Source organism: Lonchura striata, chromosome 14 (genome assembly GCF_050655825.1).
Source record: "Lonchura striata isolate lonStrDom1 chromosome 14, ASM5065582v1, whole genome shotgun sequence".
In the NCBI taxonomy this organism is placed as follows: domain Eukaryota; kingdom Metazoa; phylum Chordata; class Aves; order Passeriformes; family Estrildidae; genus Lonchura; species Lonchura striata.
The window spans coordinates 16,330,596-16,349,899 of NC_140716.1; the positions used below are offsets into that span (position 1 = coordinate 16,330,596).

At 50.2% G+C, this 19,304-nt stretch overlaps 2 protein-coding genes across 8 annotated transcripts; both read left to right on the forward strand.

Annotated features, from left to right (window-relative positions):
• The first annotated feature begins 1,127 nt into the window (after positions 1 to 1,127).
• Positions 1,128 to 13,679, forward strand: AMDHD2 (amidohydrolase domain containing 2). Of its 7 annotated transcripts, XM_085591846.1 has the most exons (12): positions 1,234 to 1,524; positions 2,075 to 2,211; positions 2,872 to 3,011; positions 3,355 to 3,409; positions 3,805 to 4,017; positions 5,048 to 5,136; positions 6,108 to 6,252; positions 6,512 to 6,619; positions 7,312 to 7,380; positions 7,818 to 7,919; positions 11,055 to 11,142; positions 13,442 to 13,679. In XM_085591846.1, the coding sequence occupies exons 1-12, from the start codon at positions 1,442 to 1,444 to the stop codon at positions 13,677 to 13,679; spliced, it is 1,467 nt and encodes a 488-aa protein (XP_085447972.1). In that variant the 5' UTR covers positions 1,234 to 1,441. The 7 variants fall into 7 exon arrangements, 5 of the variants coding, with proteins under 5 accessions (XP_021385309.1, XP_085447972.1, XP_085447971.1 ...); XM_021529634.4 differs by lacking the exons at positions 11,055 to 11,142; positions 13,442 to 13,679 and adding an exon at positions 8,289 to 9,921 and having other exon boundaries at positions 1,128 to 1,524; XM_085591845.1 differs by lacking the exons at positions 1,234 to 1,524; positions 2,075 to 2,211 and having other exon boundaries at positions 2,218 to 3,011.
• On the forward strand, positions 10,342 to 17,638 carry C14H8orf33 (chromosome 14 C8orf33 homolog). The gene is made up of 7 exons (XM_021529637.4): positions 10,342 to 10,396; positions 10,878 to 11,003; positions 13,637 to 13,771; positions 13,960 to 14,639; positions 16,127 to 16,217; positions 16,328 to 16,474; positions 16,598 to 17,638. The coding sequence occupies exons 3-7, from the start codon at positions 13,708 to 13,710 to the stop codon at positions 16,789 to 16,791; spliced, it is 1,176 nt and encodes a 391-aa protein (XP_021385312.1). The 5' UTR covers positions 10,342 to 10,396; positions 10,878 to 11,003; positions 13,637 to 13,707; the 3' UTR covers positions 16,792 to 17,638.
• The last annotated feature ends 1,666 nt before the right edge of the window (positions 17,639 to 19,304 follow it).

The window sequence follows — 19,304 nt, forward strand, 5'->3', positions numbered from 1 at the left end:
TCCCAGGTTGCTCCAAGCACTGTCCTACCCGGCCTTGGACACTTCCAAGGATCCAGGGGCAGCCACAGTTGCTCTGGGCCATCTGTGCCAGGGCCTCAGCACCCTCACAGGGAACAATTACTTCCCAATATCCCATCTAACCCTGTCATCTGGCAGTGGGAAGCCATTCCCCTTGTCCTGCCCCTCCAGGCCCCTGTCTACAGTTCCTCCCCAGCTCTCCTGGACCCCCTTTAGGCCCTGGAAGAGGCTCCATGGACCCTTCTCTTCTTCAGGTTAACCCTCCCCAGCTCTCTCTGCCTGGCTCCAGAGCAGAGGGGTTCAGCTTTTGGAGCCTCTCTGTGGCCTGAAACCATTCTTAGCCTCAAATTCCCAAAACAGTGCTGTGGTGCACATTGTTTTCCCAGCCTCCACCAGCATCATTCCCATCTCTCCCTTTCAGGCCCCTTTCCCAGCATCCTGCTGACAATGGGAGCAGCTTGTAGCATGTACAAGCACTGACATCATGGCATGATAAGCATGGCTCAAAACCTAATAAAAACCCAATTCCAGGCCAGTCAGGGATATTACATTCTGACAAAATTACATTCCCCATCACTTTTCTTTCCTAGGAGAGATTAATCAGTAGTGTCAGAGCCCACATCTGCTGGGTGGAACCATTCCTTGTCAGCTTCCCTTGGGTTCACAGGGGCTAGTGGTCCCAGGGCGTCACAAGGGCGTCCTGCGATGGAGGTGTCAGGATGGGGATCTCAGGATGGGGTTTCTGGATGAGTTCTCAGCATGAGGTCTCAGAATGGAGTCTAGGATGGGGATCTCAGGACGGAATCTCACAATGGGTAGGGTCTCAGCATGGTTTCACAATGGGATCTCATGATGGGGGTTTGACAGTGGGGTCTCACGATGGGGCCTGGAGAGGAGGGTGCAGGACAGAGGCTCATATGGGTCTCAGGGAGGGCTCCTCCGCCGACCTGCTCAAGATGGCGGCGCCCTTCCCGTGATGGCGGCCCCGGGGCCGGTCACGTGCCGCGGGGCGGGGGCGGAGCCCCGCACATGCCCACGTGACCAGGAGCGGGCGGTGCGGCGGCGAGGCCGCGCCCAGGCCGCGCCCCCGGGCCCGGGGGCACCGGGGCCACCGGGGCACCGGGGCAGGGACAGCGCCCCGGGCCCGGCGCTCGTCGGACGTCGCGGTGGCGCCCGCCCGGGCGGCCTCGTGGGGCTTGTTCCTCGCAGCGTCGGCTCAGAGCGCCGGGCAGGGGAGGGAGCTCACCCTCCGCCTGCCTCGGAGGCGGTGCTCCGGTGCCTCCGCCCCTCGCCGCCTGAACAAGTCCCGCGGCAGCCGCTCGCACCGGAGCCGCGGCCTGGCCTTGCTTCGCCGCGCCCGGTTCCTTCCCTCTGCGTCGGCCACCAGGGGGTTCGCGCTTCCCCCGGCTCCCACTGCCCCGCGATGCCGTCCAACAAATCCGTCTCGGACGCGCCCATCGTCCAGTTCACCAACTGCCGCATCCTGAGGGACCACCAGCTCCAGAGGTGAAGCGGGGGGTGCCACAGTGGCTGGGGTCCCAGGGGTATGGTGGTGTCCGTGGGTACCGAGGCTGCGGCGGTGCCGGGCTGTGGGGGCTCCCGGACAGGCTGCCGACCTGACCTGACACCTGCAGTGCAGAGGGAAGGTCGCCGGTTCCCCTGCGCACCGGCTCTTGGCCCTCACCCCGCCTCGCTCTACCGTCCCACGTCCCCTTTGCCGAGTTTTGGAGGGACATAGGGCGGGTTGTGGTGTATGGTCCCTGTTTTGTCTCTTCTTCCAGCCCCCTGGTGCTTTGCCCATCATCACCACCACTTTTAAGGGGTAGCCCATGAAAATCCCATTCCTGTGAGTTTTGCAGAGCCAGAGCCAGGTAGAGAGGGCTGCTTGCTGTGTCCCAGCTGAAAGAGCAGCTGTGCTCTGGCACACCCCACAGAGCCCGTGGCTGGAGGTGCCGGTGGGATCCACTTTGCTCAGGATCACTGTCACTGGGCACGCCTACCTGCTCCACATGGTGCAGATGGCACCAGAGCTTGATATGTGTGACTGTCCCTCCAGGGAGGACCTGTGGGTACGAGAGGGGAAGATCCTTAACCCAGAGAAACTCTTCTTTGACGAAAAGGGCTCTGCTGATGTCCAGCTGGACTGCAAGGACAGCATCATCGCCCCAGGTTTCATCGATGTCCAGATCAATGGTACAGTGATGCTACATGCACTTGCAGACTGGGGGCATCCTGGGTTTGTCCATCCCCGATTCCCAGCCCCACTGCGGGTGTCCTGCCCATGGCCACATTTCAGCTGCTCATGGGAGGTGTGAGTCACCCAACCAGTGACAAAGAGCAATTTTGCCTTTGGTTGCTGCTATTTTGTAAGTGATCCCCTTTAGCCAGGTGAGGGTTTCCTCTGAACTATTTTTTATCGGTATTTTGTCCTGCCCCTGCACTGGCAGGATGCCTGCCCTACCCTTTCCAGGATGTGGGAGGAGAGGGCAAGACTTCCCACAGGAACAATAACAATTAACTGCAACAGCTCTCTTCAGAAGGAAAGAGGAGCTTGTTCTAGTTGGAAGCCAGTTCCCTTTTCAGCAGAGAATCGTCACATTTTGCCCTGCATCAAAATAAAAAGGTTGTGCTTGCAAAACACTGGGTTGCTGTGGGGAAGAGCACTTCATAAGGGCAGTGATGGTGAGATTTGTACTTGTGGAACCTTGGAATGTAGGACAGAAGTGCTGGTGGAGTCCTCTGTGTCAGCGCCCTACAAATGGAACATCTCCCTCCAGTCACAAAGTCTTTCTTCAGTGTTTCCACACCCACTGAGGAAGCAGCAGTTTCACCCCTGTTTTGTTTGTGGTGCAGGAGGCTTCGGGGTGGACTTCTCTCTGGCTACAGATGACTTCAAATCAGGTATTGACCTGGTCAGTCAGAAAATCCTCTCCCATGGAGTGACCTCTTTCTGTCCCACCCTGGTGACCTCTCCTCCATCTGTATACCACCAGGTAAGGGGCCTTCTCTCCCATCCGCAGGGTGATCAGGGACTGAGGTTGGTATCAGGAGGTGGGTGGGCCAAGACTGGGATAGCTGCCAGGACAGAAAAGCCATGGGCATGAGGAGCTGGACTCTACCCTGGGTTTCTTGCCCTCAGCATTTAGAATGCTGAGACAGCCATGTCTCCCAAGCGAGCTCTGCACACCAAGGCTTGAGACAGCTTTTCCTTTGTGGGCTGTGATGGTCCCAAGTGGTCCAGCTACAAATATCCCTGTGGACCTGACATTTGGGTCTGATTTGGCAGGCTGGGGGGCTGTGTCTGTGTTGCCATGTCTGACAAACCTCTTTCTCTAGGTTCTCCCTCAGATCAGTGTAAGAAATGGGGGAGCCCATGGAGCAGGAATCCTGGGTAAGTGGATTCAATCCTCTGTGGTGCTAGTCTAGGTGGGCAATTATCTTGTTCGCAGTTGACATGAAAGAAGTTACAGAGCACAAATAGGGGAGGAATGCATAGGTGGGCACAGACCCACCTTGTCCCTTAGTCTGTGCTGGCTTTTACTGTGTTTTCTGTCATCATACACATTGCTCCAGCCCCTCTGGGGCCCCTGGAGCAATGGCAGTGGGATGGCTTGGCTTGGCCAGTGGCCAGCACTGCATCTTCACTGTGATGAGCTTACAGTTGCTTGAGACGTGTAATGCTGCAGAAAAATGGCAAGAGTGTGACTGGAGCAGAGTAGACATCAGGTTTCATGGTTCTTGGCAGGGGAAGGAAGGGTCATGGTTCTTTTTTTCCTGTTTGGACAGGAGCCCACCTGGAGGGGCCGTTCATCAGCAAGGAGAAAAAGGGTGCCCACCCGGAGCACTGCCTCCGCACCTTTGAGGCAGGTGCTTTCCAGGACCTGCTTGCCACCTACGGCTCCCTGGACTGTGTCCAGATAGTGACCCTGGCCCCTGAAATGAGGAGGAGCAGTGAGGTGATCCGGGAGCTCACCAAGCGGGGCATCTGCGTCTCCCTGGGTAAGGGCTGGGTTTAGGGAAGCTCTGGCTGCCCCTCCCTTGAGGCTGTGGCATCTCTAACAGTGTCTCAGTGCAACTGGACGGGGTGGGATTCTGGATGGAGATGACAGACCTGTCACAAATGGGGACCTCACTTGATGCTGTCAATCTGTCATGGCAAGGGCCAAAGTTTGTATCGACTTAGAAGCCCCTGCAGTAAACACAAGGTGCTGTTCTAACACAGGGAAGAACAGCAGTCTTAGTTGGAGGTTTGATGATGTGGAAGGGTTCAAACTCTGAAGTTCCACTGCTTTCAGCCTTATGTGACAGGTGAAATCATTTTCCAAAGGTTACTGTTTGTTTGATAATTCTGTTTTTCAACTGGAAGTACTGTAGGAACCTCTTCCACCAACATCTGGCTGGCTTCTGACTTAAAACTGGCTGTGTTTTTCTTTTCCTTTGCTTCACAGACTCTTCTTTGTCTCAGATCATTGAAGAAGTTTTTTTAAAGGGGGGAAGTTATTTAGGGTGAAATTAAACCTCAAGTGAGAAGGGCATTCATACAGCAGACTGTCTCTTATCCCAAAGCCACATAAAGAGCTCCAGAAAGGCAAGGTTAGCACACAGAGCTGCTGTCCTGTTGGGGAAACAGAAGTTTCTTTCTTGATAGTTTCATTCCCATATGTTTTGCTAGCAAAGTTCCCACTGTTGTGAGGGTGTTTTCTGATAATTCTCTACAAAACATTTAAGTGTCTGAGGCCAGCAGAAAGGCGTATCATTGGACCTCAAACTCAGCCTGAAGACAACATGCTGTGAGCAAGGCAGCATTGTGACAGCTGTGATGTGAACACTGAAGGCATTCAGGTGACACACCCACCCCCCAGAGTCCTCCCACCGGGTCATGGCCAGACACATCTGTGTTGAGGCTGCACCTGAGACCTCAGGCCAGGGTTGGCATTAGAGCATAGTCCAGTGATGGAGTGTCTTTGCTCCTGTAGGGAAATCAGTGGAGAGATGGGCAGAGGAATCAGGCATTGGTCTGTGTTCCCAGGTCACTCAGTGGCTAATCTGTCCCAGGCCGAGGAGGCTGTGCAGCACGGAGCAACCTTCATCACTCACCTCTTCAATGCCATGCTGCCGGTGAGTCCCCAGAGGCACCTGCCCTGCTCCAGGGCTGCTTTTGGGCTTTGTCTCCTGCTCCCCATGGGTCTGTGTTCTCCCCAGATGGCTTTGTACCATGCTTTGCAATGAGGTTTTGGCACTGAACCTCTGGCTTCACATTCCTACTACTGGATCTGAAAGAGATTCAAGGCTGTAGCAGACTCTTGAAGTTCATCACTGAGAAGGACTAGCAAGTATTAGTGGGTGAGAGCTGGACATGCCCTTTCTGTGCACACAGACCCCCTCCTGTGTGTGGACAGCAGGGAAGGGGGGGGGATTCTGCCCCACTCGGATGAGACCCCCACCTGCAGAACTGCTTCCAGCCCTGGGACCTTCTGTCAGAAGGATGTGGACCTGCTGGAGTGAGTGTAGAGGAAGCCACAGAGATGCTCCAAGAGCTGGAGCCCCTCTGCTATGGAGCCAGGCTGGGAGAGCTGGGCGTGTTCACCTGGATAAGAGAAGGCCTCAGAGAGACCTCAGAGCCCCTTCCAGTGCCTAAAGGGGCTCCAGGAGAGCTGGAGAGGGACTTTGGACAAAGGCCTGAAGTGGCAGGACAAGGAAGAATGTTTTCCCACTGCCACAGGACAGGGTTAGATGGAATATTGGGAAGAAATTCTTGGCTGTGATGGTACTGAGACCCTGGCACAGGTTGCCCAGAGGAGCTGTGGCTGTCTCGGCCCTGGAAGCATTTAAGGTCAGGTTGGATGGGGCTTGGAGTACCCTGGAATAGTGGAAAGTGATGCTGCTCATGGAGGGGTTGGAATAAGATAAACTTTATGGTCCCTTCCAACTCAAACCATCCTGTGATTCTGTGATTAAAGGCAATGCCCAGGTTTGCCTGGTAAAGCTGCCCAGGCACTGTGATAGAGATGGCAGCTGCATCCCCTGTAATGAAGTCTCAGCCAGTGTGTCCTGGTCCTCTCTCTTCTCCTCTCTCTCCCCTTGAGCAGTTCCACCACCGTGACCCTGGCATTGTGGGGCTGCTGACAAGTGACAAGATTCCTTCTGGGCGGAGGGTCTTCTATGGCATGATTTCTGATGGCATCCACACCAACCCTGCTGCCCTGCGCATTGCCCACCGAGCCCACCCCAAAGGTGAGCCATGGCAGTCCCCACAGTGTTACCAGCTATTCCCTCTGAGCACTGTACCATCTCCCAGAAGACATTTGTGCTGCCCTTGCTGTCTGGAAGGGCACAGTCACTTGTGCTGATCCCTCAGTCCTCTTGCTTTGGTGCAATGTCGCTGGAGACACGTGGTTCCTCTCTGGGAGGGTCAACAAGGAACAGTGCTTGGATGGAGCTGCAGCAAAATCAGCAGCAGTGTTTACAAGGCCCCTTTCCTTGTGTTCTGCAGGGCTGGTGCTGGTGACAGATGCAATTGCTGGCATGGGGCTAGCACCGGGTCGGCACACACTGGGTCAGCAGGTGGTGGAGATCGATGGGCTGAACACGTACATCGCAGGTAAGTGCTCTTCCTCTTGCTGAAGAGCTGGGGACAGTGCTGCCACTGGCACCATTCCTGAGGAGCTGAGCACACCTTGCTGTCCCTGTTGGTGTGTGGCAGCGTTTGTGCCATCCTCTTGGGTTTCGATGCCTGGTGGATCTGCAGTGACTTGGCCTTGGGGATAATGAAACTCCTGGTAAAGAGGAGAAGTGTGCTACCCTTGTTGAGGAATCTGTCCAGTTACAGCTGTCTGCAACACTTTGAAAGCTTCATTGCCCAGTGTCAGGGGTGCTAGAGGTTCAGGGTGTCAGTAAGGACAGAGAAATCTTAGAGCTATTTATTGTCCCTTTTCTTCATTATAACACTACCACTACTTGCTAGCTAAATTCCCTAAGTTTCAAATTCCTAAGCAGATGAAGACTGGGAAAGTATTTCAGAGAAGGAACATTCCTTTCTCCATTCCCCTCCTCTGGCAGCAGATGTCTGTGTTGTGAGATGGTTTCACCCAGTCCAGCTGGTCTGATAGTGGAGCTGCAAGTAAAACCCAGGTACCTCTTCCTGTGCCCCAGGAGAAAGTGGCTGCAGGCCCTTTAGCTTGCTCCTCCTGCTACACAGGACTTCTGCACTTCTGGTCCCATTATGCTTCCCTAGTGCCCTGCTTCTTGTGTGAGCTATGGGCACTGCTCAGTGCCATCCTATTTCTCTCCCAGGCACAAAGACCCTGAGTGGCAGCGTGGCGACCATGGACACTTGTGTGCGACACTTCCAAGAAGCCACAGGTAAGAGAGCCTTGTCCACAAGTTGCTGCTCCCTATGTTGACACGGGAGGAGGTCTTGCTTTTCCCAGATGTCTCCATTCCACCAGGAATGTTCCCTCTCACTTGAGACATGGCAAGGGCTGGAATCCCTGCCCTCAGATGAGCCCCTTTTTGAGGGGAAGTTTCAATTTAACCCACAGAACTAATGAGAGATGAACTGTCCTGCTTCTTCCTCACAAAAGTGAATGGTTTTCTCCGTACCCTAGGTATTCAGTTTTCCTATGCCTGCTCTCTCCTGTAGGGATATTTCCCTTTCCAGCTCCAGCTGGCCGTGCTGAGGGTGTTCCATCTTGGGTCCATCAACTGCCTGGTTGACAGCTGCCTTGTCCAGGGGGATTTGGGCTGCTCTGGCAATGGGGCTCTGGCTGCCCTAACATCTCCCCAATTCTCTGTCCAAGGGTGCTCAGTAGAGACTGCGTTGGAGGCAGCATCTCTGCATCCCGCTCAGCTCCTGGGGATTGAACATAAAAAGGGGACACTGAATTATGACTCCGATGCAGGTACTGGTGTGGGCACAGCATGTACTGGTATGGAGACAATGGTGCCAGGGCTCACAAGTGCTGGAGCAAAGCAGGGGCTGCTGTAAGCACATGCTCATCCCCTGTTTCAGTGGGAGCTGCAGGGAGACTTGCTCCACCTGGGATATGCTCTGGGCTTTTGCTCCAGTGTTTTTTTCCTTGGATGCTGGTGGTTTGGGAAACCTTCTAGAGTGCCCCCCACATCTCAGCTGAGCAGAAAGCAGAGCTGCTATTGCCAGGATTGCACTGCAGCGCCATCCTGGGGTGGGGAGAAGCCCTCCCGCAATGATCTCAGCTCTCTCCAGCAGCTCCATTCTGACAGCTGCTTTCTTTCTCTCTTGTTCAACACAGATTTCCTAATGCTGAATGACAGCCTGTATGTGCGAGCCACATACATTGCCGGCGAGGAAGTCTGGCGACAGGATGTCTTGGGCATGTGACACTGGGCTGTCCCAGTGCCCTCCAGGGCTCACTGGCACTGTGGTTAGCAGCTCTGGCAACCACTCCACTTCTCTCTTTTGGTTTCTTTTCCCAATTCCTTCCTGCAACTCCCTCTAAGGAGCCTCATACCAAAGAGATGCATTTTCCAGCTTCCAGTTCAGCCATGCCTGCCAAGAATTTGTTGGTGCTCAGTTGGTGGTATGGGGAAAGAAGGCAGCTCTGTGCTGGCAACGAATGCCAATCCTGGAGTGACCTACAGGACTGCACATCTGTCCTGCCCCCAAACAGGTGCTCCTGTCACCATCTGACAGCAGTGAGGAGTTGTCCCAGCCTTTGCACAGTTTATACAGCACACACTAACCTGCTCTGCACCTGAGGCAGGCTCAAGCCATTCCAATTCTTCTGCCTGCTGTTTGCTTCGCTTCCAGGCGGCCATGACTTGTTAGACATCAGCTTCCACCAACTCAACTTGCAGCTCTTCCCATGACAAGGTTTCTGTTGTGTAAGCAGAAGCCGAGGATCACATTCGGATCTCCTGACAGCCCTTCTGTCGTGTGTCCTCAGAGCTGCCTCAGCTGCCTCAGCTCGCTTACTTGGTGTCCTTGTGGGGCTGAATCCTCAGGGCAGAGATCAAATCCAGGAATACCAAGGCATTGCTGGTCCGTTGTGCCTTTTTCCTGCATGGGCACTGCGTCCACAGAGCTGGAGATATGAACAGCGTCCTACGACACAAAACAATGTTCCTTTTACTCCTTGCTCTGTCGAGATGGGTTCTGCAGGCTCTGTGCCAGCCATACCAAGAAGAGCCTTTGCATCACCTGCAGGGTTTGTGCATTCCTCAGGCTATGGATGGGAAGCTTTTGCTTTAGGGGATGCATCCAGACTGGTGGTGACAGGCTCACAAGCCCTCAGTCCAGCTCAGGCACTGAGGGAGAGGAAAACTGCAGTGGGATTCTGGTCTTTCAAGATAGATACAATAGCTCATTATTTTGTGCTCATTATCTTCTCCAATACTTGACTGTCAGATTTTTTACTGATGCAGGGACACTTATATGTGAGGACTGATGCTGATTTCAACCCTACTCAACCACTCAGAATAAGCCTTGAGATAAAGTCTCAAGACAACCTTGGGTAAGGCTCAAACCACTGAGGAGGTTTTTGTAATGAGGAGAGGGCTCAGCAAGGGTGGAGATTGTAACGCAGACAAAAGTCTGATTTGGATTGGCAGAAGTGTACCGATTTTTCCAGTACCATTTTATAATCTTTAGCAGCAACACTAAGAAGTGCTTCCCCAGCACTTTAGAGCCCTTCTGTCAGCCTTGGAGAATTTCTAACATCAACTGCCAATGACGAGAAATTACAACCTCCATGGTTTGAAGCATTTGAGAGACACCAAGCCCTGTGCAGTGACATGCTACGCTGCTGCAGTACTGACCTCAGGGGGATCTTCTGGCTGTTGAACACAATCCAAGAGGGGGAAATGCCTATGAAACAAGCTTTTATTTACAAAATTAAATAATCAAAAGGAAATCTAAACTAGAAATGGGATTAGACAGTGCCAGTAGGTGTATATTACCCTTTTTTGCCTGCCCTGGTGCTTGCTGGCACGGCCTCTGTCAGGCTGGTGTGGGTGCTCCTGCGGGGGTTTGGCTCGGGGAAGGCGGCCCCGCCGGACACCCGCGGCGCGGTCCGTGGGCACACGTGTGGGGCGCAGGGGAGCAGCAGGGAGGCGCGGGGGGACAAACGCGCGGCCCAGGCGGGCGCCGGGGGCTGCGGCCCGCCGGGCCCGGCCTGTGGGGCGGGGCGGCAGCGCGGGGAGCGGCCCGAGCGCCGCGGCGGGGACCCGGGAGGCGGCCCCGAGCCCCCGTTGGCGGTGCCGGCCCGGCGGGGCCGGGGACCTGAGCGGCGGCCCCGAGCCCCGTTGGCGGTGCCGGCCCGGCGGGGCCCGTGACCGGAGGTGGGCGGCGCGGCGGGGCCGCTTCCTCCGGCGGCGGTGCGCGGAGCTCGGCGTGCGGCAGGTAAGGCCCGACCCGCGCCGAGCCCCTCTCATTGCAGTGTTCTCCCTGAAGTCTCCCATCTCTGGTGCCTTTCCCAGCCCCTTCTTATCTCCTTATCCTGAACATGCTTTCTGTTCCTAGTGTTTTAGTGTGCCTTGTCCACAGGCGGGCTACAAACCTTAACTTCCACCTGCTTATCAAGAGGCAGCTAGCGTAGAAGTAGAGCATATAGGGCCTCAAGGGCTTGTGTTTAGGCTAAAAATAAATTCTGTGTGTTACCAGCGCTGTGCTAAAGGGAAATTTCTTGCTTTGGAGGCATTATGCCATTGCCTAAGCTTCAAGAAAAATGAGAAATCTTCCATTTGGGGCTTTAAAAAAGGGACAGGTGGAGAAAAAGATGAAAAAAAAAAATCGGGGGGTAGTCCTAGCTTGCTGGGAGTGGTGAGGTTTCCTGCTAGTAAGAGCTGTAATTTTTGTAACGCATTTGGTGCTCTCTACACAGGACACGTGTCTCTGTGCTATGCTGATTTATGGTATAAATGGGCTGTTACACAGCACACCTCCAGTGTAAAGCCAGGTGTGATCTCCTGTGAGAGGGGAGGAGGCCTCAGGAAACTCAGTTTTGGAGGTGAGAGATTTGTGCTTCTAATCATTCTGCCTTCCCCACACAATGTCTAAGGATCCCCAGGGTGTGTTCCAGGAGGAGCTGGAGTGGTGCATTTCATAACTGGAGGCAGATCTACATCTCATTCCACATCCCAAACTAGGTATGTTCCTCTTTTCCAGCCCATACCCCCCCCCATATTCTTGCCTTGGATGTGATTTAGCAGATGTGGATGTTTTTCTGTTTATTCTCTCCTTTATGTTCCCTGTTATTGTGTTATTTGGGATTTGTTCTAAACACAGGACAACACTGGGCTTTAGGGACTGTGTTTCTGGAAGCAGTTTTATTTTTTATTCATTTAGTGTTTGTTCTCTCTGCTTTCTATATTCTTTGTCATGTTCTTTTTTCCAATATGACTTGTTTGGTTCTGCTACAGCTTTGCCTTTGTTTTTCATCTTAGGGAAATCCTGTGCCAGTGTGTCTGGCCCTTAAATACCAGTAGGCTTATTTTTGTGAAGCTTTTTTCAGGGAAAAATTATATGGAAGATAAAATTCTATAAGGTCGTAGTTTGATCTTGTTAGTCCAATTTGTAGAGCTGCAGACACATGTCCTATCAGGTACCAGTATTGAACTGACACATGTCAGTACCTAACCCTGGGAGAGGACTGTGAACCCTATGTAAGATGCTCAGGTGAGTGTTTGCTGGCCTGCCTGAGGATGGAGTAGTAACTGATAGGTGCCTACACCTTGTGCTTGAGCATCAGGCTCCAGGAAAAATTAAGGCTGAGAGGGTTGTGGTTGTTCATCCTGGAGAGGGACGGCTCTGAAGAGAACCTCAGGGCCCCTTCCAGTGCCTAAAGGGGCTCCAGGAGAGCTGGAGAGGGACTGGGGACAAGGGATGGAGGGACAGGACACAGGGAATGGTTTCCCACTGCCAGAGATAATGCTTAGATCAGATACTAAGAAGGAATTCTTCCCTGTGAGTGTGGTGAAGCCCTGGCACAGGGTGCCCAGAGAAACTGGTTACCCCTGGATCCCTGGCAGTGTCCAAGGCCAGGCTGGACAGGGCTTGGAGCAACCTGGGATAGTGGAAGGTGTCCCTGCCCATGACAGGAGTGGATGAACTTTAAAAGTTTCTGCCCAAGCTATTCTGTGATCAGACCATTCTGTTACAAATGTGTCCTGTGCTGGTCTCCAGTGCCCAGCAGCAGGGAAGGCAGCTCCTGAATGGGAAGCAGGAGCTGAGCACAGGAATGAGGCAGCAGAAGCAGTGCCCTGGCCAGAAAAGGACCCTTTTGCACAGTATGTGAGCCAGGAGAGCTGAGCAGTGGTGCTGATGGTACTTAGGCTCTGCCTGGAGTCCCAGCTGCTAGAGAAGTCTGGTGAGGAGGCAGATCCAACATCTAGTCAGGAATTCAGGATCTGGATCAATGAGTTGTTTGGCTGTAGCACTGTATGCATGAGGTACTCAGCTTAGAGTAACTTCCAGGTGAGGGAGGGAAGCTTTTCCCTGGAGCTTTCTCTACCTCTTGTTGTGTAACTGGCCTGGGTTGCAGCTAGCCAAACCCCTTGAAAGAAGAGTTCATGTGGTCAGGACCCTGACACCCAGATGCTGTGAAGGTACATCTCACTTCTGTCCCACCATGGTCAGGGTGCATCAGGCCCAGCATCACTGGCTGAGACAGGGAGGGTGTTGTCCCTCTGCCCTGCCTGGGGCAGCCTCACCTCAAGTGCTGGGGGCATTTTGGGGCACCACAATGCCAGAAGGGTCTATAACTGTTAGAGAGTGTCCAAGGGGAGGGATATGAGGATGCAGCAGGGTCTCAAGGGGAAGCCATAGGAGGAGCAGCTGAGGGCACTTGGTTTGTTCAGCTGGAGGAGGTGGAGCACAGAGCTCATCAGGGCTCCTGAGGGGCAGCAGAGGGGCAGCTCCGATCTCTGCTTTCTGTGACCAGAGACAGGACCTGAGGGAATGGCTGGAGCTATGTTAGGGGGTGATTATTAGGCTGGATGTTAAGGAAAGGTTCTTTCCCGAGAGGATGGTCAGGTGCTTTAGCTAGGAGACTCTCAAGTTGTTCTGTGGCTTAAAATAAGTGGGAAAAACACTACAAGACTATATTTAGGGTTTCCAAATTGAGGTCTTGGGGACCACTGTCATAGAACAACTCTGTTTGTTTTGTAGAGAATTTGTTCTAACACAAAAGCTTTGGATTCTTCTTGTGGTCAGGCTGGTTTGTAAGCAAGAGCAAGAGTCCTGTTTTTCAGGGTATGCCCTCTACTAAGATTTTTTCCAGTTTCCCAGAGAAGAAACACTGAATTAGATTCTGGGATTTGTCTTCACCTTGAGGGAAAGATTGCTAAGCCCTCTGTAGCTTCTGTGCCATTAGCAGTACACTCATTGCAGTGTAAGAGTCTGACTGTAAGTAATAAGCAGTTAAGATTTTTTTTTTCCCCTCTGTAGGAACCTCTCACAGTATTTGAGCTTCTGGAAGCACTTGGGAATTTCCTTTCAATTGAATGTTAGTTATGGATTAGTCAGAGGTGGTATGAACACAGAGCACATTAAGAGAAGAATCAGTCATCAGCATCCCACAGTGTGGGTTTTAAGGCCCACTGTAAACTGTTTCTTGTCTCTCTTGGTGTTTTTTGAGTGCAGCAGAAGAGACCCAACACATTTTCAAGGTCCTGCACTCCCCTGAGACTCCTCTTGCAGAGAAGCAACAAGTGATGAGCAATGAGTTTGGGGATTGTCATCTCAAGATGGATGAGGGTCAGAAGAGCATGGAGAAAGGTGAGCTTGAGGTGTCCCTCGGGGGATGGTGAGATTTGGTTCTTTTCTGTAGATTTCTTACGTTGCAGCCTTAATTGAGTCATCTCTCTCCACTCTCTTTAGAGTGGAAACTGCAGTGGTACCCCCATGGTAGGAAACTGGTGCATGGAGAACACCAGTATTGAAGCAATATTTTTTGTCTTTTCTAGGCATGACCCCTGATGTTGTGGAAGTACAGCCAAGCAAGGGACAGGCTTCAGATGGTGTGAAACAGTCTGACCCAATGCCTGAGGCAAAGCCAGAGTTGTTCACATCATCTGGCAGCAGATTCCAATTTGATTTTACACTTTCCAAGACTGACTCAGAAGCTGATCCTGGTGACAGTAGTGCTGAGCAGGTACAAAACTATGTCAGAGCCACCAAGCAGGAGAACTGGAATGGTGCCTTGAGGTTTTCTGCCTCTGGAAAAGAACCCAAGTTTGCTTTCAACTTTGCCATCCCAGATGAAGACTGTCCTGATCTTCAGTTACTTCCAGCAAGTCAACATACAGAGCACACAGCAGATTCTTCACTCCCTGCTGAATCAGCAGCTCTGCCACAGGCTGCAGCCTTGCGGAAGCCTGAGGCGACTCAAGAGACAGGGAATACACCCAAAGAGGATAGAAGCCATGTCCTATCAAAGATCACCCAAACAGAGACAGCCCCTGCAGATGCAGCAATGACAGAGAAATCAACAGGAAGTGGGGCTGCCCAGAAAAAAAAGAAGAAACAAAAAGCACCTGTCAGTAAAAACAAAGCAGAAGAAACTGAGACCAGCAGGAAGGCAAAGGCAGAAGCTAACAGCTGTCAAAATACAGATACTTCCCATCAGGATGAGAAGATCTCTCAGGTAGTTAAATACTGATGGGATCCCGTTATTTATAAACTCTTGAGCTAAAGAGACACTTTATTATCTATCTTTGTACAGATGAACAATTAGCATACTGCCCTGAGATGGAAGCTAAAAGACCACATTTGCTGCTTACATGTTCCAGCAGCTGTTAGCTTTCTCTGCTACGCAGCTGAGGAACCTGACCAGAGCAAAGGAAGTTAATGGTCCTTCAGATTTGTGCTGAAAGATTTCATGTTTAGGCTTGTGACAGCTAATCCTGGGGAGCTGGATGCCATGTTTTCTTAAGGAAAAAAAAAATAGGAAATGGAGGTAACTGTTTTCAGTTGGTGCCAAGCTGGTGCCTGTGGGTGCTGAGCCAGGCCCTGTAGCTCTGATGTGTGTGTTGCAGGGTGAATTACTTTTGTAGTACAAGGAGCAAAGCCAAGGCACAGAACTGCCACCTGGTGTAGCCAAGGACCTGTGGTAGAACTCAGGGGTGCTTCTGAGAAGGTGCTTCCTCTGAAGGGCATGGCCCAGAAATCAACTGAAATTGCAAGTTATGTGTAAACACAACATTAAGACACACCCTGAGGTTTTCTATTCTGCTAAGATCCAGGTCTTCATTTTATTTTACCTTCCAGCATTGGTGTAGACTTATACTAACAAACAGTGCCAGGTGATCTATATTGTGACACAAGATTGCACAAAACCTTCCTTTTCTTAATATTTTACAAGGAAATTGCACTGATTGTTCTCCTGCCTCTGGAACATTTCATCCAAAGGTCTGCTTCACCTGCAGTCCTACCAATAAACACTGCTGAGCACCAGAGACACAGGAAGAGTTGAAGGTCAAGTAAAGCCCCTCCATTCCTTTGGAAGGACACTGTTGTAGGTAAAATGAGACAGTGTGAGGGTATTTGTATTTACATGTACATAACAGTTAAGAGTTGCTTCAGTCCCAGGGTGCAGCCCTGTTTCCCTGTCCCACTGCTGACTTAGCCAGCTGGCTTTGCTCAGTGGCATGTGGCTTCCTTCATCTCCATGGGCTTCATCTTCCTTGTCCCTCAAGCACTTCTGGTTGAGCAACCACAAAGGAGCTGAGAAGAAATACTCAGCTTCTGATTTTGTCCATTGTTTGTTTGTTTTTGATTTTGTGCAGGTTTGAGGATAGGGGTTTTGTGTTGTTAATGTTTATTTCTCTCATCTGTAAGTTTCTTTGAAAGCTGAACACCTTTCCAGAAAACAGCACATTCTAAATGCCAGCCACACATCAAATCCATCTAATAGAGACAGTGAGTTGCAGCTAAACATTTGCACAGTTCTTTTACTTTATTTGATGAAAAACACTAGAGGGAAAATGTAATGAAGTCTACTAAGCAATCACCAGAACATAATATTTGGAAAAGTCCTGACTTTACGGAGTTCCCTTTCATCCTGTGTAGCAACTGCTGCTGTAATTTTTGGGTAATTTACTTCCTCTTGCTCACTGTGCTTTATGCTGATAGGAGTCAGAAGAGCAGCTGTGGAAGGAGGTGGACTGGTGTGTGAACCAGCTGGAACTTGGCTTGAAGACACAGAAACCCACTCGAAAGCAGGGTAAGCATTGCAGTAAAGAAGAGGTCTCTCCTGGGGGCAGCATTGGCAGGAATGCAGGGGCAGAGCCAGCAGGGAGCCTTAACCTATGTGTTGTTTCTCCATTGCTGCAGCTGAGGAGGCTCTCAGGGCAATCAGGACATTGCGCAGTGACAAGGCTCCACTGGTGAAGAAGCGTCAGCTCATGAGATCGATGTTTGGAGACTATAGGAAGAAGATGCAGGAGGAGCTGTGCAGAGAGCTGAAACTTATGGAAACAGGTAGGAGAAATTTCCACGGTGAGGAGGAGAAGAAAAGGAGTCAATCCTGCCCTATGCTTTGCGGACTGAGGCCTCGCTATATGAGATGACTGAACGTTTCTTATTATTTCTCCCCTCTTTAAGCTGCAAAATCTGCCAAGATCATGGAGTTGAAGGGAAGCATCCATAAGAAGAATGGCCAGTTTGTCCGGAAGTGCTTGGGAGCTTGCAGGAAAAGCCACAGTTTGGGAGAATCCCCTTCAGAGTCACACAGGACACTTAACACAGGCTTATTCAATTTCTCAACTCCCCAAGAATTTCACTTTAATTTCTTCTAGAAAAGTCACTTTGACTAAAACTGTGCCAGATCTCCTGTAAATTGAAGAATGGTGGAAAGGTACTGTGCAGAAGGAAATGTCATGTGTGAATCTCTGAATCTTCTTCCAGGGTGCCTTATCAAGAAGTTTAAAGTAGATCTGCCTACTATGCATATGACCCCAAAACTCAGCCTACTTAAATGCTCCTCTGTGCTCATATTGGACTTTAAAAGGGTCAGCAGTGTGGAAGGATCTGCTTTCTTTCCTGTAGAATTGACATTAACTGTAGAATCTGTCTTTGTACCATGAGATTTTCCCTTTCTCCCGTTGCTCTTAAATAAAGCAGAGCCTTTCTAGCAGCTGAGGTAGCAATGCATACAGCAGGGAATGGTTTGGAATCAATATCCAGAGCAGTGGATAGCTGGGTGCTTCCACTCCCCAAGTCTGTGTGAATGCAGCTTCTGGCACCCAGCAGATACCAGCAGAGCATCATCCCTGACCCGGAGGAGCATGAGCTCAGGGTCTTTGGGGAAAAGTGAGCGAGGCCCATTTTTGCTCATTCATCTCTTTCACTGACAAGTACAGACCTAGAATAAAACTGCACATCATGATTTAATCCAGCCTAGAGATGTAAGGACGGTTGTTTCTAGGAAAACAGGGAAAATTTTTGTTGCTGAAGCTAGGTTCTGGACAGCTAGGAAGGATGTGTACTATCAGCTCTTAAATAAAGTTTATAAGTAGCTCAGTTACAACCACTAATGCCTCAGAGGGAAAATTAGCTGCATGCCAACCTTGGGGGATGGTAAAATAAACTGTCACAGCCCAAAGACTCTTCCATTTGATTTGTATTAAATTTTGGCTTTTTGAATGTGTGTCTCCAGTCAATACTGCTTGAGTCACTGAACCTATCTCTTAAGTTCATGCAGAAGATCTTCCCACCAAGTGTAAAAAATGCTGAAAGAAGTGCTGTGAAAGGCTACCTGGTATCAGGTATCCCTAGGGAGCAGTGCATTCCTGCCTTTTATAGTCCAGTCAACCTTTGTGAAAAGTGGGAAATGGGAATGTAGCCAGATTCCAGGGAGTGCTGAGAGCAGCTGAGAGATGGTGAAAAACATAGGCTGTGAAAGACTGAAAACCTGATTGTAGCTCTAAAAAATTAATTAAAAAATTAAAATTTAAAATTTCAAAATTAAAAAATTAATTTTATTACTAAGCTCTGATGGCAGGCAGTTGCATCTGCAATACTTTATTTCTTTTAAATTTTAAATATTTTAAAAGAATATTTTAAAGAATTCCTGTCTGGGCATAAGAAGAAACTGAACCTGGGTAACATATATGATGAGGAGAAACATGGAGAAATGAATTTGTCTTTTGGAAGTCAATAGATGAAAACTGAAAATTGAGGTCAGCATGCTTTATTTGCCAAGGAGCATAGCTGTTACTTTGAATGTGTAGAATGATCTTAGTTTTTTTTGTTTTATTTTTTTTTTTCCAGGATTTTACATTAAACATACAAAAGCTGTGTCCTTGTCACACTTTTCATGTTTTCATGCTGTTTACTGAGATTCAAGAGCATCGTCTACATGACCTTGGAGCTACAGCTGTTTGCTTCCCTGGCTGATTATGCAAGAGATGTCTGGGAAATAGTTGTTTTTATCCTTGTCATATCTCAAGTAAAGCTAAAGCTGCTAAAATACTATAAAGCCCTTGCTGCAGAAGACTGCAGAAGTATTCTGGAAAGCATTCTTACATAATTACCTCATGTTCATGCCATTCATTAGGCATTTACAGTTAGACTAAAGATACCACTGAGGTGGGCATCTGGTGTGACTGATCCAGCAGTTATCTTCAAAGGGGTCAGAGAAAACTCCATTCTAATATGAGAACAACTCCTATGGTTTTCCAGAGGTCTGAATAATGTTGACCTGTAAAACCAGTTCTTTTTTCTGTACTTCATGACTGGAGGACTTATGTATGTGTTTGTGGGAAGGCAGATGTTCATCAGTGTGATATGTCGTGTTCCCGAGTGTCACGTCGGCTCAGTTCCATGAGTCGGCCATGGAATCTTGGACAAAGTGTTTTGCCTTTTTCTGTCTACTCCTTGTTTTTATAGTCAAGGTGATGCTTCCTGAGTTTCTGACAGATGTGCTCTAGTTACTTCATTAGTGATTGTATCTTAAAGAGCTGTCTGAAACTACAGCAGTCTGTACTTCACTTTTAAGCTTTGCGGTATTATATTTGTTTGAAAGGAAGCAAGCAATGATATTAGAAGTTAGGAAATGCCATGGCTGCTCCATCCATCCTTTCCCCTTTTAGAAGGGCCACAGTGCAGTCCTAATCATGTTTTTTAAATGCTGTGATTTCCACTTTTAACATTTCTTTCTTCAGGATTTCAGTGCTGTTTAGGGTTTCAGTGATGTCTCTTATTACAGCAGTGTCAGGTTTGGATCAGGGCTTTGCTCTACTAGTAACTGTAATACCTGTGGCTGGAGGTTTGGTCTATGCCCCAAGGTATTAATGAAGTGAGAGAGAAG